Source organism: Carcharodon carcharias, chromosome 3 (assembly GCF_017639515.1).
Source record: "Carcharodon carcharias isolate sCarCar2 chromosome 3, sCarCar2.pri, whole genome shotgun sequence".
Taxonomy (NCBI): domain Eukaryota; kingdom Metazoa; phylum Chordata; class Chondrichthyes; order Lamniformes; family Lamnidae; genus Carcharodon; species Carcharodon carcharias.
In genome coordinates, this window is record NC_054469.1 from 134,954,184 (window position 1) to 134,972,199 (window position 18,016).

Sequence of the window (18,016 nt, forward strand, 5' to 3'; positions counted from 1 at the left end):
AAGAATTGGGATTTCTAATGTTTTCAATACGACGTCTCAGCTTTATCAGCTAAGTAGAAGCAAAGAGTGATTGCTATGGATCGAGGACTGTTTAGAGCATTTTCTGAAGCACTAGCATCAATTGCTTCTAAATACACTGAAGTGCTCAAAGGTGAAAATGGAAATTTTGGCTTAGAAACTAGGTCTGCATGCAGCCACTGGTTCAAATACCAACTGAAGCTGGCAGCAGGATCACAGAAAATTGGTCCGGCAGCCTCATTTGCTTACTAGCAGCCAAGTGTGGGTGCCAGTCACAGCCCCAGAGGCAGCTCGCTGGTCACTTGGCACAGCATGATTGGCTGATATCCTTAGAAGAATCGGGGAGGTGAGCAATCAGGAGTAGAGATCATGGTAACCTCCACTGGATCCCCTATTGGACTTATTTTCTGGGGGCAGTCACCAACAGCCACTTTAAATTCAAAGTGATAGAAAAAGAAAATAAATATTTGCATTTCTATGGTACTGAACAGCCCACAGCACTTAAAATCAGATTATCATTACTTTGATGTTGTTTGTGGGAGCTGCTGTGCACAAATTGGCTACCACATTTCTTACATAACGACAGTGACTATACCTCAAAATAACTTCACTAGCTGTTGTGATGTTGATTGAGGGATGAATATTGGCCTTGACACCAGGAATAACTCTCCTGTTCTACAAAATAGTGCCAGGGGATGTTGACAGCTGAGCAGGCAGATAGGTGCCTCAATTTAATGTTCATGTGAAACACAGTAGCTCTGACAGTGCAGAAGTCCCTCAGTAATGCACTAGAGCATCAGCATGGATTTTTGAGCTCAAGCCCTGGAGTGGGACTTGAATCCACAACTCTCTGACTCAGAGGCAAGAGTGCTACCAGCTATGCCATGGCTGGCACTTAAGCAACAGAACAGGGCACTTTCTAAATGGTGAAAATATAGAAACAGTGGAAGTCCAAAGTGACATAGATTATTAAAATGTCATGAACAGGTACAGAAAATAATTTAAAAGGCTAATGGAATGCTGACCTTTATATCTAGAGGAGTAGAATACAAGGGGGTGGAAGTCATGCTTAACTATACAAAGCCTTGATTAGACCACACCTGGAGTACAGTGAGCAGTTGTGGGCACAACAGCTTAGGAAGGATATTGGCCTGTGGGGGACTCTATAGTGTAGATTTGCTAGAATGATATCTGGACTCCAGTGATTAAATTCTAGGGTTGCATGTCCTGGAATTTGGAAGATTAAGTAATGATCTGATCAAAGTTTTCAAGATATTAAGGGGAATAGATAGGGTAGATAGAAAGAAACTATTTCCATTAGTTTGCAAGTCTAGGAGTAGAGGTCATAGTCTAAAAATTAGAGCCAGATCTTTCAGAAGTGAAATGAGGATACACTACAACTCACAAAAGATAGTTGAAATTTGAAACTTATGCAAATAGAAGTTGATGACAGATCAATTGTAAATTTTAAATCTGACACTGATAGGTGTGTTAACAAAAGATGTTAAGGGAAATGGGGCAAAAGTGGGTATGTGAGTCAGGTCACAGATCAGCAATCTCAATAAATGGTGGCACAGGTTCAAGGGGCTAAATGACCTACTCTAGTGTTCCTATAAGCTAGTTTGATTGCTAAGCAGTCAGCTGCAGTCAAATGTTACAAAGGTAGCTTGAAGTATTGTGTCTCATAGTTGAGTATACAAAATGCTGTATCCCTGTTTTAGTTACATGCCCTGGGCACCTATTGAAGAGCCCAAACCAACATGACGGGCCTGTCATATTGAACCATCCCATGTCTGTTGTATGCCTGTAACATGGTGTTGTGCAAGCCAATTTCCAGGCCAGTGTTTTATTATTTTAGCTTACTGTTTTTTTTCCAATTTGCTTTATGAATTGACTATGGGGTGCACAATGCAGTTTAAGAACTGTTGGTATGACAAATTTATTAACTAATAAAATATTGAAAAATGAAAGGAAGAATGTAGTCTATTTCGTAGGGTTTAAAGTCAGGATTTGTGTTTGTTTAATTGTATGTCTATGTATCTGATAAACAGAAAGAAAAAGGTGCTGAACTATTAAACAAGAACATGCCTGCAACTTCAGGAAACTTAAAATGGGCCAAAGAGCTTAAGGAAAGGATTCAAATACCTTGGTCAAACTTCAGGTTTATTGATCACATGTAAGTGTGTATGTATTTATGTATTAAGCCATAAAATAATGATACATTTTGTATGGAAGAGCCTTCATGATATTTCTTTGCAATAATTTAAGATTAGGCCCCGATTTTCAGTAGCTTCCCACAGCTGTTTGTCTTCATTAAACAGAAGAAATACTTAAAAATGTACGAGTTACATACTGTTTCACTTGTATGTGAATACTATTCCTTTGGGAAATATAGCCTCCACAAATTGTCTATCAAGACCAACAAAGCCTCACACTCAGAAAGTAACAGCTATACTACAGGAAACCTCCGCTTGTAGTTGACATATGGCAACCGAAAGTGATATCTCTGCCTGAAACATTATTTGGGAGCAGGCGACTGCTTTGCCAGAAAAAAGGGAGGAAAACTTATTGCACAATTGAGGAGCAGCAAGAACATAGTTCCTGCTCTTGTAGTTTCTGTGGATCAACTTTTACTATAGGTGATTGAGGCATGTGAGTATAGTAGGACTCAAAATTGAACAAACTTTTGAGGAACAATTTCTGGAGACTTATATTATTCACTAACCCAAGTAATGTGCCCAAAGACTTTAAACTATTAGCCACTGTAAGTCCCACAAATAGTGCTTATACTTTCACAAACAGAGAGGTTGGAAAAAATTTTAAAGCCTAGAAATGGATGGGTTTGAGTCAGATGGGAAGTAACAATAGAAAGAAATCTCAAACCTGAACCCACCCCGTCTTGAACATGCCCATTTCTGCGATCTTCTCCCAATCTCCAGCCTCTTTCACAATCTTCTCCCTGACCCACAATCTCTTCCTCCTTCCTCTCAGCTCCCTGGTGTTTGGTCTGATGATGAGGGCCTACCCACCAAAGAGCCAACCAACTTGTCAATCAGGCTGCTGTAGCTGGGATATCAGTTCCAAAAATGCGAATCAGGTCCCATTATTAAATTTGACAGGACTTGAGGGAAACCAATTCTTTCTGCCTTCCCAACTGCTAAAACTGCTTCCCCACTTCTTTCCTGCATCCAAGTTAATATTGGGACTGTTATCTATCAGTATCACCACATGCTGTTCCTCTGCTTTACACATCCTCACTGGGTTGACTTTTAAGGGGTTATTCCTTGATCCAGTGCACCAGCAGAGCCTGAAGCTCATGTCAGGAAATCATGACCACTAAGTCTGTGATTTTACCTTCACCAATTTTAATGTTTGGGAAACAAAAAGACCACGGGTGGAATTTAATGCCCTTCCCCAAGACGAGTTTGGAGGCGAGTGGGTATTTAATTGGGCGGGAGGGTGCCAGGTGGGGACCCCGCTGCTTTTCCGCCTCTGCGCCCATTAAGTCTTGGGTGGGAAGGCTCGTGGATGACCCTCCCACCATGCTACCAATTGAGGCCCTTAAGTGGGCAATTAATGCCTGTTTCATGGTCTCATCTCACCACCGCTAGTATTCAACCAGGGCCAGGGATGGAGGACGGCAGGGGAGGGTTGGCATTCGCCACGTGGAAGACCCTAAAAGCAAAAGTTTATTTGCGGACTGCCAGGTGAGACCCTTGCTGTCAGGTATTTAGTGCCTGATGGAGGGACCCGTGATTGGGAAGGGGCTGTGAGCTGACCCCAACCGCTCTCTTGCGATTGTACACCCCCCACCCCGTGACTGCCATTCCTGCCCATCCCGCACTCACTCACCAGCAGGTCTGGGTCCCCTGGTGCATTGGTGGCAGCTGCAAATACTTCTGTCGACGCTGCCTGCACTGGACAGCTGCCAGCCTCTGATTGACTGCTTGCTCTCGAGGGGACGGAATTTCTGCCCCTGGGGTCCTTGATCCTGGTGAAGGTCTGCTGCTGGCAACCTAAGTGTCTGAGGGAGCATTTAATACCGGCGGGCCTTTCCCAGAGGAGGGGATGCAGCGAGTGGGATCCCCATTGCAAAATTAAAACCCGCATCACACGTCAGTGATTTTCCAGATGCATTTCTTAGGAGTCCTGATTTCCACTGACGCTGGTGGATCATGAAATCATTCAGCAAGATTTACCCAATAGTCTTCTATATATTATTGTTTCCCAGGGCTTCAAACCAGAACTCAGTCTTTATTTCTTAGTCTTTACTTACTCCTAAGTTCAGTCCCACTTAATCCGTCTTGCTCATTTAGCTTTTTACTCTTTTTTTAACCTTAAATATGAGTCTTTGCCTTGGTTTCTCCATTGGAAAAAGCAATGGCTTTAATCTCACGAAAATACGTTGCAATTTTCATCAAATACCTGTCTATATTAACTTCAGATTTGTCTCTCGGACTCTTAGTTATGTATTTCTGCTTGAATGAATTCCTTACACAATAAGAAACTTTATATGCTCTGTGGTGACCCATACAACAAGCTAATGCTTAAAAATCCTAAAGATTGAACATAAAAATTTAGGAAATAGGAGCAGGAGTAGGCCATTCAGCCCATTTAATGAGATCATGGCCTACCTTCTCCTTCAACACTGTTTTCCTGCACTACCCTTGTATCCCTTGATGCTTTTAAGATTTACCACCCCATGAGTGAAGAAATTCTTCCTCATCTCAGTCCTAAATGGTCTGCCCCTTATTCTGAGACTGTGCCCCTCCAGTCCTAGAACCTCATTGAGGGGAAACATCCTTCCTACATCTATATAAAAACAAAAAAACTGCGGATGCTGGAAATCCAAAACAAAAACAGAATTACCTGGAAAAACTCAGCAGGTCTGGCAGCATCGGCGGAGAAGAAAAGAGTTGACGTTTCGAGTCCTCATGACCCTTCGACAGAACTTGAGTTCGAGTCCAGGAAAGAGCTGAAATATAAGCTGGTTTAAGGTGTGTGTGTGGGGGGCGGAGAGATCTACCCTGTCAAGCCTACCTACATCTACGCTGTCAAGCCCTGTAAGAATTTTGTTTGTGTAAATGAGATCACTTCTCATTCCTCTAAACTCCAACAATCCCCCCATCCCAAGAATTAGTTTGGTGAACCTTTGTTGCACTCACTTTTTGGCAAGTATATCTTTCCTTAGGTAAGGAGAACAAAGCTGCACACACTACTCCAGGTGCTGTCTCACCAAGGTTCAATATAATAGCGGTCAGAGATCTTTACTCCTATACTCAAATCCTCTTATAATAAAGATCTATATACCATTTGCCTTCTTAATTGCTTGCTGTACCTGCAAGTTAGCTTTCAGTGACTCATGAACAAGAGCACCCAAGTCCCTTTGAAGTTCAACACTTCCCAGCCTCTCTCCATTGAAGAAATGCTCTGTATTTCCATTTTTCCTACCAAGTGGATGATCTCACATTTCTCCACATTGTATTCCATCTGCCAAATTTTTACTCATTTGCTGAACCTCTCCAAAACCCCTTGAAGCTTCTTAGCATCCTCCACACAACTCTCACTTCCACTTAGTTTTATGTCTTCTGCAAACTTGGAAATATTACATTTAATCCTCACATCCAAATGTTTGATACAGATTGTGAATAGCTGGGACCTAAGCATTGATCCTTGCGAAATCCCACTTGTCACAGCCTGCCAACCTGAAAATGACCCATTTATTCCTACTCTTTCTTTTCTGTCCATTAACCAGTTCTTAATCCATGCCAGTATATACCACCCAATCCCTTGTGCTCTTAATTTTGCTTACTAACCTCTTGTGGAGGTATCAAAAGCTTTATGAAAATCTAAATATACCACCTCCACTGGTTCCCCCTTATCTATTCTGCTTGTTATTTCCTCGAAAAACTCCCAACAGGTTTGTTAAGCCTGATTTCCTTCTCATAAATTCATATTTATTCTGCCCAGTCCTACCATTATTTTCCAAGTATCCTGATATTACATCCTTTACAATAGATTCTGACATTTTCCCTACTACTGATATTAACAAGTCTGTTGTTGCCCGTTTTCCCTCTCCCTCTCTTTCTTAAACAGTGAGATTACATTTGCCACCTTTCAATCTGCAGGAGCCGTTCCAATGTCGATAGAATTTTGAAAGATGACCATAAGTCCACCTTCTATCTCTACAGCTGCCTCTTTGAACACTCTGGGATGCAGATCATCAGGTCCTGCGGATCTATCTACTTTAGGTTCCATTAATTTCCCTAGCACTTTTCAAAAAATATATTTTGCAAATCCTCATTTAGACTAGCCCCTTGATTTTCCATTGTTTCTGGGAGGTTTTTAGTATCTTCCTCTGTGAAGACAGACACAAAAGGCAGAATTTTCCCCCCATTGAGGGGGGGAGGGGATGTTGATGGGCGGGCGCATGCAGGCGCGCTTCCGATCGGCTGATCGGAGGTGCGGTGCCATTTTATGTGGGTGGGCCAATTAAGCAGTATGCACTTCCTGTGCGGGCAGGGGGAATCCCAAAATCGAGAGTGCGTTCTTTCGCTCATGCGCACGAAAGAGTGCACTCATCTCCCTGAGGCTAAGTGCAGCCTCAGTGAAATCGCCTCTACTTTTAAAAATATTAAAAATAGAAAAAAAATTCCCTGACATATCCCCTCATGTTTGGGACATGTTCATAATTTCCAAGAAAACTTTATTAAAATTTTTAAAACCCTACATGAAACCTCATCCTGCCTGTGGATAAGATTTCATGTTTTTTCTAGTTGTTGCCGGGGCTCCTGGCCTGCCCGCCACCCTTAAGGTTGGACGGGCAGGTCCACTAATGACTTTCATTGATTTGTCAATGGCCTCAATTGGCCATTGACAGGTCAGTGGGCCCGCAGCTGATTTTGCTGCACCTCCACCTTCCTGAAAATTTAAATGGGGCGCGGTGACATCGGGAGTTCCGTCCAACGTCACCGCATTTCATTTTATGTGTTGGTGAGCGGGCCCTGCCCCCGCTCGCCGACAGTAAAATCCTGCCCAAAGTATTTGTTTAGTTTCTCTGCCATTTCCTTATTTCCCCGTTTTAAATTCTCCTGACTGTGCTTGTAATGGCCACATTAGGTTTTGCTGATCTTTTCCTTTTTACATAAATATGGAAGCTTTTTCTGGTTGTTTTATGTATCTCACTAGTTTACTCTCGTATTCTATTTTCCCTTTTTAAATCTTTTTCTTTGTCCTCCTTTGCAGAAATCTAAAATGCTTCCAATCCTCAGGCTTAGCATTTTTTTTTTGGCAATTTTAGACGCCTCTTCCCTTAATCTAATACAGTTCTTGATTTCCTTCATTAGCCACAGTTGGAACAATTTTCTTGCTGGGTTATTGTACATTAAAGGAATGTATTTTTGTTGTAGACTATGAATTAGTTCTTTAAATGATAGCCATTGCCTGTCTATCATCATATTTTAATGTAGTTTCCCAATCCACCAAAGCCAATTTGCCCCTTGTACCTTCGTAGTTTCCTTTGTTTAAATTTAAGACTCTAGTTTCTGATTGAACTACTTCATTTTCAAACTTAGTATAAAATTCTATCATATTATTCTTTTCTAAATGCTCTTTTACCAAAAGAACATTAATTGCCCTTTTTCATTGTACAATACTACATTTTAAATAGCCCGTTCCCTAGTTGGCTCCTCAACATACTGCTCTAGAAAATCATCTCGGACACATTCCAAGATTTCATCCTCCACAACATTAGTGCAAATTAAGTGAGAGATTGCAGAGCTCCTTGCCTTTTGAGGAAAGGCTGGACAGGTTAGGCTTGTATCCACTGGAATTTAGAAGTCTATGTGTAGATTGAAATCCCCCATGATTACTGTATTACCCTTGTTACATGCAGCTCTAATTTGATTTATACCGTGATTTACATTATCGCTGCTGTTTGGTGGCCTATAAACAATTTCCACCAACGTTTGCTGTCCCTTGCTGTTTCTTAGGGCAGAATTTTCTGCCTGTCAGGTGGGCGGGCCCGTCCCAATCTCTGGCAGGCGGGGAGCCGATCTCCGCCGGAGAAGTGGGTCCCGCCGCCATTTTACACTATGCGCTTCCTGTGTGGGCGGGGAGAATTCCAGAAAGGGGGAGTGTGCTCTTTCACGCATGCACACGAAAGAGTGGACATCTACCTGAGGCCAGGGAGATCGCTGACACTTTTAAAAATATTAAAAATAGAAAACATGTCCCCCTCATGTGACAATGTCACATGAGATGGGACATGTTCATAATTAACATAATAACTTTATTAAAAATTTTAAAACTCTGCATGAAACCTCATCCCGCCCGTGGATGAAGTTTTATGTTTTATCTGTTTGCCGCTGGGGCTCCTGGCCGACCTGCCAACCTTAAGGTTGGACGGGCAGGTCCTTTAATTGTATAAATGATCCTGTCAATGGCCTCGATTGGCAGTTGACAGGTCGGTGGGCCCACAGCTGATTTTGCTGCGGGCCTGCCTTCCTGAAAATTTAAATGGTGCGGGATGACATCAGGGGTTCCGCCCGACATCATTCCACGTCATTTTATACGTCGGCGAGCGGGCCCCGCCCCCTGCTCGCCGACGGCAAAATTCTACCCTTAGTTCCACTCAAACTGATTCTACATCTTGACCTTTAGAACTAAGGTCATCTCTCACTACAGTACTAATGCCCTCTTTAATTAACGGAACTATCCCACCACCTTTGCCCAGCTTCCTGTCTTTCCTGAATACCACATATTCTTGGATATTCAGGTCCCAGCTTTGGTTTTCTTGTAGTCATGTGTGTGTAATGGCTATCAGATGATATATATGAATTTCCATTTGAACTGACTATTCATATGAACATACAAATTAGGAGCAGGAGTAGGCCGTTCAGCTCCTTGAGCTTACTCCGCCATTCAATAAGATCATGGCTGATCTGAATGTAACCTCAATCCCACATTCCTGCGTACCCCCGATAACCTTTCACCCCCTTGTTAATCAAGAATCTGTCCAGCTCCGCCTAAAAAATATTCAAAGACTCTGCTTCCACCTCCTTTTGAGGAAGTGAGTTCCAAAGACTTACTACCCTCTGAGAGAAAAATTTCTTCTCATCTCTGTCTTAAATAAGCAACACCTTATTTTTAAACAATGACCCATAGTCCTAGATTCTCCCACAAGGGGAAGCATCCTCTACATCCACCCTGTCAAGACCCGTCAGGGTTTTAAAGGTTTCAATTAAGTTGCCTCTTACTCTTCTAAATTCCAGTGGATACAAGCCTAACCTGTCCAGCCTTGCCTCATAAGACAACCCGTCCATTCCTGGTATTAGTCTAGCAAACCTTCTCTGAACTGCTACTAACACAGTCACATCTTTCTTTAAATAAGGAGACCAATACTGTGCACAATACTCCAGATGTGGTTTCACAAATGCCCTGTACAGTTGAAGCATAACATCCCTACTTTTGCAATCAATTCCCCTGACAATTAATTATAACATTCTATTAGCTTTCCTAATTACCTGCTGTATCTGCATACTAACCTTTTGTGATTCATGCACTAGGGCACCCAGATCCCTCTGAATCTCAGAGCTCTGCTATCTCTCATCATTTAGATAATAAGCTTCCTTTTTATTCTTCCTGCCAAAATGAACGATTTCACATTTGCCCACATTATACTCCATTTGCCAGATCTTTGCCCACTCACGTAACCTATCTATGTCACTTTGTAGCCTCCTTAGATCCTCTTGACAATTCACTTTCCTACCTATCTTTGTGTTGTCAGCTAATTTAGCCACCATTCCTTTGGTCCCTTCATCCAAGTCATTTACATAAATGGTAAAAAGTTGAGGCCCCAGCACTGATCCCTGTGGCACACCATTCGTCACATCCTGCAGACCAGAAAAATACCCATTTATGCCAACTCTCTGCTTCCTGTTAGCTAACCAATCTTCTTTCCATGCCAACATGTTGCCCCCTATATCATGAGCTTTGATTTTCTGCAATACCCTTTGATGTGGCACTTTATCATGTGACAGTGTCACATGAGCTGGGACATGTCAACGAATTTAAAAAAAAGATTTTATTCAATTGTTAAATACTTCATGAAGCCTCATCTTGCCCGTGGATGAGGTTCCATTAAAAATGCGAAGGCTGCCTGGGCTCTTTGCTTGCCCACCAGCCTTAAGATTGGACGGGCAGCATTCTAAACTGCTTTAATTGATTTCTTAATGGCCTTTATTGGCGCCCGCCGAACTGAGAATGTAAATGGCGCAGGGGTGACATTGGGACGCATGTGGGCCCTGCCCCTGCTCACCAACCGGAAGATGCTGCCCCAAATATTGCAGGCATTCAGAGATAGAGCCATTAGTTCAGTTTCCCTACTGTTTTTGTAAACTCTAGCCCTATCTCTGGCAAAGTCTTAAGTTTGCAATCACTTGCCTTCCTGCCAAACTCTGATCATCATTATCTTATGAAGCAATAAAGAACCTCAGAAGGAGGTGAAGCATTCAATGGTGGTTGGGTACCGTTCTTCACCTGGCGACATGAACTAGGAGTAAATAATTGAATAATGTTAACCTTGGGTTTAGAAACCTGAATGTTTTTAAGGAAAAGTAAACTGAAGGGAGTGAGTAATTCTACAATTTTGTTCGTTATCGCAATGAAAGAGTAATTAAGAATAAGAGCCTATAGAATGGGATATTTTCACTGGAAGACATCATGAACATAGTATTAATTTAAGAGGGAAACAAGGATTGTGGTGAAGAGATTTGAGATTTAACATGAGAAGAACTGTCTATGAAATGACAAGATTTTTCTTAGTTTAGCAGCAAATAAGCACAGATACAAACTTTCTCCCAGCGCAGAATTATTTTACGAAATGCTTGTCTTTCTCATAGTTCTAGTTTGTTATGCATAACTTACAGATTTCCTGTCCCAAGTACGATTACCTGGTTATGATCTAAGCTGCTACAAAGTCTCATTAGAGCTCTGCAGCCAGCTGCTGTATACACAGGGGCAGTCCAGGGTGATTTGTGCTTTGAATTTTTTTCCTCTTGCCATGTTGTAGAGAGCATCTGACTTAAGTCAAAGGATAAACTATATGTAGGATAAACTTGATACAGTCAAGAATCAATAATAATTCTTTGATTAATTCTAATCTATTCTTCCTTTACTATGTTGTTGACAGTTTGTAAAATAAAATTAATTGGAATGATCTTTGTATATTTCTTTTAGAAATCTTGAAGGCCCAGAAGCTGGGACAGTATATCAAAAATATGTGGAGATGCTGACTTTACTGGATGAGTATGAGGAACAGATTTACTTTGCATGGACAAGTGGGGTCCACGCAATTTGCCAGTTCAACTTGGATCAGTCAATTATCAAGCGCAATTTTGAAACTGGTTTTCTCAGTGTGAACTTTGACCATCAGGTACAATAATAGTTAAAATTCAGATTCAAATTTATTAAAATTAAATTTATAAAATTAGATGCTTTTGAGTTTCTGTAGGGATTTCTTAGTTCTTCTCTGCAACTCTGATGTATGACCATTTATGTAGTTTCTCTGGGGTTTCTGTCAGAACTTCCAACAAAGGAAGACACTGGTCGAAATTCTACCCCAGCATAATCTGTAATTGGGTAAAACTGGAATTGTAGGAAGTGAATTTCTCACTGCCTTCCGCACAGTTTGGAGAGGAAAGAATTGGGTGCAACACCAGAGGGATGCAGCCCATCCGATATTGCCCCCATCCTCCCCCTCCAAAGAATCTACAGGCTACACAGGTTCTATGAGGAACTCTGAGGTACTTTGAATTGGAAGGGTTTACTTCTCAAAAACTGCTTTAGGGCATCTCCTAACCTGTGGCATGAGGATCTCAAACCATGGTTATCAGCCAGCACTGCTCTCTCAATGGCTAAGAAGAAGACCACTGCCATCAGATTTACAGAACAGGCTCCTTTCAGGCTACCCCAGGGGAACTCTGCAATAGGGAACTGTAAGGGCAGTTATGCAAAGGTTGCTGAGGCCCAGTGCAGTGGAGCATGCTCTTCAGTACTTTAGATATCTCTGCTAGGCAGCAGAGAGAAAATGCCGCAAAGTTCTAATAGAATTGATGGCTTCCCCAAGAGTAATCAGTAGCATCCATATTTCCCTGAAGGTACCCACAATACTGAAATAAAACTGGAAATAAAATGGCTAGAAAAGTAGGATGTACCACTGAATAATGAAGTCCGGGTTGGTCAGTGAGATTCGTGTCGGCCTAGATTGTGTCAACTCAGGTCACAGACTTGCCGCGCTGAAGATTGATGAGGTTCAAAAGAATGCAGGTTTTGGATGTGTTTGGTTTTTGGATTTACGGGTAAAGGATATAAAAAGGCATATGTAGTATAGAACTTGAGTATTGCTGAAAAAAAAAACATTTTGTTGAAGCTTTTCATCTTGCAGGACAATTGCAAGAATAACTAATGTCAGGGGAAGCAACAACTTTATACTGTTTGAGAAGAGAGTGCTGATTGGTTGGCAAGTGGACTCTGATTACCAACCAATCAGCAGTCTCTTCTCATGCAGTATAAAGTTGTTGCTTCCCTTGATATTGGTGTCCTTGCAATTGCCCTGCAAGATGAATAGCTTTGACAAAATGTCTTTTTTCAGCAATACTCAGGATAAAGGATACTTGACCTCTATAACCAAATACTAGAAATGCCCTGGAAGAAAATCAAGTTGGAGCTTTACAAAGGAAATGTGAAAAAAACTGCATTTGTTCCTGCTGTTTCACTGATTTATTTGATATTGACAGACTATCTAACAAAAAAGGGAAAGAAGTACTAGCTTGATAAAAGCTTCCTTTGCATCTCATGGCATTCTTAATCATCAATAATCATATAAAATAATGGATGACCATCTAACAAAAATAATTCCAACAGCTTGCAGAGCAGAAATAAAAACAAAGTGCTGGAAAAACTCAGCAGGCCTGGCAACATCAGTGCCGAGAGAAACAGAGTTAATATTTCAACTCCAACATGGCTCTTTGGAACAGCTTTTTATTTAATTCATTGATGGGATGTGGCCATCATTGGCTAGGCCAACATTTATTACCCATCCCTAATTCCCCTTGAGAAGGTGGTGATGAGCTGCCTTCTTGAACCGTTGCAGTCCCTGTGGTGTAGGTATACCCACTTTGCTTTTAGGGAAGGACTTCCAGGATTTTGACCCAGCGATAGTGAAGGAATGGTGATATATTTCCAAGTCAGGTGAGTGGCTTGGAGGGGAACTTACAGGTGTTGGTGTTCCAATGTATCTGCTGCCCTTGCCCTTCTAGATGGTAGTGGTCATGGGTTTGGAAGGTGCTGCCTAAGGAGCCTTGATGAGTTTCTGCAGTGCACCTTATAGATGGTATACACTGCTGCCATTGTTCGTTGATGGTGGAGGGAGTGAATGCTTGTGGATGTGGTGCCAATCAAGCAGGCTACTTTGTCTTGGATGGTGTAAAATTTCTTGAGTATTGTTGGAGCTGCACTCATCCAGGCAAGTGGAAAGTATTCCATCAGATTCTTGACTTGTGCCTTGTAGATGGTGGACAGGCTTTGGAGAGTCAGGAGGTGAGTTACTCGCTGCAGGATTCCTAGTCTGTAATAAAAGCAAAATACTGCAGATGCTGGAAATCTGAAACAAAACCGGAAAATGTTGGAAAAACTCAGTAGGTCTAACAGCATCTGTGGAGAGAAAGAGAGAGTTAACGTTTTGAGTCCGTATGACTCTTCAGAGCTGTGTTCAGAGTTCTTCAGACTCTTCTTCCTAGCCTGTGAGCAGCTCTTGTAGCCACAGTATTTATATGGCTAGTCCAATTCAGTTTCTGTTCAATGGTAGCCCCCCAGGATGTTAATATTGGGGGGGGATTCAGCGATGGTTATGCCATTGAATGTCAAGGAGTGATGGTTAGATTCTTTTTTGTTGGAGATGGTCATTTCCTGACATATGTATGCCACAAATGTTATTTGCCACTTGTCAGGCCAAGCCTGGATATAGTCCAGGTCTTGCCGCTTTTGGACATGGACTGCTTCAGTATCTCTGGAGTTGTGAATGGTGCTGCACATTGTGCAATCATCAGCGAACATCCCCACTTCTGACCTAATGATGGGGGAAGGAAGGTCATTGATAAAACAGCTGAAGATGATACTATCCTGAGGAGCCGCTTGCAGAACAGTATGAGTTCAGGCAATTCACTGACTGGCCAAGATATCTGCAATCAATGGAGATGACTGACAGCACTGTTAAAATTGGAAAAGCACAGCTAGAGAGAGCATGTAAGTTTTGTACAGATTTAACTCCCTTCTTTTAACTAGTATACACCACTTGATATACTGGCAGCTTACCAGCTCAAAGACCATTTAGTAAATGAGATAAAACAGTCCTCCCTGTAGCAATTGCAGCTAGTGAGTGATATGAACAAGGAGGTGGTCTAGAAATTGACTACTCAGCCTAATAAGTAGTAAGAAACATATCTATGCTTCTGACCAAAAGTGTGTCACCTGCAACATTGGGCAAGAACAAACAAGACTTTCTTTACCCAGACCTGAAGCAGGCCCTTTGCATCTGCAGATCAGGGGCAGAATTTTCAGTTTGGCGGGTGGGTGCAGTCGGCGGTACCAGGATCGGTCGGGAAATGGGCCACCGCTGCAATCAGTGTCCCCCCCGGCCAATTAAGGCCCACCCAGCATGAAACTTGGCTCCCCACTGGTTGAGAAGGGCTGGGCGGGGGCCTGTTGGTCACCAGGTCCAATGGCGACCCAGCGGCCGGTTTTAAAACAGCGCAGGCAGCCCTTTGAAGAACATCCCTTCTGTCTCTTGTTACCTAACATGATGGAGTCGAGTGTGGCTGGAGACACCAGGCGGAAGGGCAGGTTGGGTGGGCACTTGGCCCCCAACTTTTCGGATGAGTGCTTCGCAGTCTTCCTGGAAGAGCTGCTAGGAGGGACACCCTTGTCCCCAGAGGTGTGAGGAGGAGGCCATTGCACCTCAAAGAGGGCATGGGAGGAGTTTGCAGCTTGGGCTAGCAGCCATGACATGGTGTGGTACAAGTGGGTGCAGTGCCGCAAGAAGTTCAATGATCATCTGCACTCAGGAAGAGTGAGTACCATGTTGGCATGGATCAGTGTGCAGAATTGTTAAGATATAGCTGTCCCCCAGTGGACCTCAGGAGTGCTAGAGTCTGAGTGCCAATGTCTGAGCTGGCCAAGGGAGTGAGCCCTGGCTGCTTGGACTTTGATTACAAGTGTGAGGGTTTGCAGTTCCAAGCGCAACCCCAGAAACCCCTGATTCTGTCCCTGGAGCTGCCTCTCCATGCGAGTGGCCACCCTCTCCATGGAGGAGGTATTGCGCTCGGCCATGAGGGTCAACACAGTGCTCACACTCTGCAGGGACTCCTCCACAACGGAGACCATGGCACGCATACCCTCATGGATCTCCAACAGATCCTCCTGCACATTCCGTTGGGCATCCAGCGTCTGCAGCACAAGCTGCACTGGCCAGAGGATGACCGTCATGGTCATCAAGGCCAACAAGACAGAAGAGTCAGCATGCTATCTCCAATGCTGCTGCCAGTGAGAGGGACACCAAGACTTGGCACTCAGAAATGTAAGTTGAAGGCGGACAGCTCACAAGTGATTTTCTGTTCATTTATGTTTGGTTTATATGTCTGCTGGTGCGGTCATCAGCACCAGTAATGGTAATGCCATTATGCATTCAATGTGACAATAACATTAAATTTGCTTTTGTTCTGATGGCCTGAGCATGCCTCACCTTTTTTCTGGTGCAGGGTACGCCAGTGGTGCAGGGTATGCCAATATGTAATGCTGGACCTGAGTGGCTCGCTACTTTATTGCACAGGCACTGAGTGGACTTTGGGTTCAAATGAAAGGGTCATTTCAGAATCCGGAAACCCTGGCATGAGGTGGAAGTTGATCTTTGGCAGCCTGGCTGAAGGAGCGTTGGATCAAGGCGTCCCTGGTGTCCCTGCCTCCCTGGAGGTTACAGAGGTCTGTCTCCACACTCTTAGCATTCTCTTCACCGTGCTCGTCTTCTGACTCACCACTGGATTCATCATCTGTGGGCTGTGCAGCTGTGTCAAGATCCTCCTCCTCCAGTGTGTCTCCCCTTGCCAGTGCCAGATTGTGGAGAGCGCAGCATGCAACCATTATCAGTGACACCTGCTCTGGGGGGTGTTGTAGTGAGCCTCCCCTCCCCCCACCGAATGGTCCAGGCATCGGAAGTGCATCTTGAGAAAACCTATGGTCCTCTTAGCCACTGCCCTTGTGGAGGCATGACTCATATTGTAACACTGCTCAAGAACATCCCCTCTGTTCTTGGATGGTGGAGAGACATCATAAGCCACCTTTTCAACGGATAGCCCTTGTCACCCAGCAACCATCCATCCAGTCAGGCTGCAGCACTGAAGAGCATTGGCACCTGGGAGTTTCTCAGGATAAAAGCGTCATGGGAGCTGCCTGGGTACCTTGCACAGACTTGCAGATTCTGCATCCTGTGCTCACACACTATCTGCATGTTCATGGAGTGGAAGCCCTTCCTGCTGACGAAGGCACCTGGTTGACCCACTGGCACCTTGATGGCCACATGTGTGCAGTCGATGGAACCCTGGATGTGGGGGAAACCAGCAATAGCTGCAAAGCCTCTGGCTCGCTCAGCCTGGCTGGCCTCGTCTGTATGGTAAAGAATAAATATCAGTATCCGCCTGAATAGAGCTTCTGTCACCAGCTTGATGCAACTATGGACAGCTGATTGGGAGATTCCACAAAGATCCCCCACTGACCCCGGAAAGAGTCAGAGGCATAGAAGTTGAGGGCTGCTGTGACCTTCAGTGCCACTGGCATGAGGTGTCCACCCATACAGTCGGAGCTGATCTCAGGCCCAATCATCTGACAAATGGAGGTCACTGTCTCCCTTAAGAGGCAGAGCCTCCTTCAGCATTACACCTCAGACATATTGAAGTAGCTACATCGCCTGTAAACCCTGGCAGCAGGATAGTGGCATCTTCTGCGGCTCCTTCCGCCTTGGACTTCCTGCTGGCCCTGTGCCCCCTGTGCCTGTATCTCTTCCCTCACAGGTCCCTCCCCTGGAAGCTGCATAGGGACATTTGGCCTCTCTCTCTTCTGCCTCTCTCTTCCTCCTTAGAGGAGGTGCCACCAGCGGAGACCACAATCCCCATTACTGTAAGGCTATCTGATACCTGGAAGAGTCCACATGGTCTGAATCCTCCGGGGGCCAATAAGTCCTGAAATGAAGCATGGAAATGCTAACAATGAAGCCCCAAACAGAGATGAAGCTGTCAAGTACCAGTAAACAACCAGCAGAAAACTATCTCCAAAACTCCTCACTACTCACACTGGCAATGCTGCTGACTCTTTTTATCCCGCCCTTAGATGAGGTTTAGCTGCCCGCTTGCCAGTTTTGCCTGTGCGACGAGTTTGAAATCTGGCTTAATTGCCTTTTTAGTGGCCTAAACTAGCCTTGTAATTGATGGTTGGCGCAGCTCTGACTCCCATGTGTGCCCGTTGACCAAAATATCGCGCAAGTGCACGATGACGCTGGGACGCTTGCCTGACATCATCACGCACTATTTTACGATCGAGCGGGTTGAGCTTGTGCCTGCTCAGCCAAAAATTTTGCCTCAGGTGTCTAATGGGTGCTTCAGGTCCCTGCTGCAATATTGGTTTACCCTGAGGCAACTTGCACCAGCGCTAGCTGCACTCAGAAGCTAATGCTAAAGATCATCTGTAAATCACCATCCCAATCCCTACCACCCCTCGCACTCTTGGTCCTGAGATTAACTATTTCCACTTCTCTAACGTCTTCGGTTCTTGATTTTGAGACCTGATCCCATGAGATGCTGCTAAGTGATGCTGACCCACCTTCACTACCAATCGTTTCTCTCAGGCATGGGGATTTCCTTCCACTCCTCTTGGCCGCCAATCACTTACAGTG

General features: G+C 44.0%; 1 protein-coding gene across 1 annotated transcript in view; it reads left to right on the forward strand.

Moving 5' to 3' along the window:
- LOC121276335 (dynein heavy chain 11, axonemal-like) overlaps nt 1–18,016 on the forward strand; it is a 564,873-nt gene that overhangs the window by 82,199 nt on the left and 464,658 nt on the right. The window contains exons 11-12 of the mRNA XM_041184616.1: nt 2,070–2,194; nt 11,257–11,452. Of these exons, the coding sequence (XP_041040550.1) occupies nt 2,070–2,194; nt 11,257–11,452 (321 nt within the window). The remainder of the gene's footprint in view (nt 1–2,069; nt 2,195–11,256; nt 11,453–18,016) is intronic.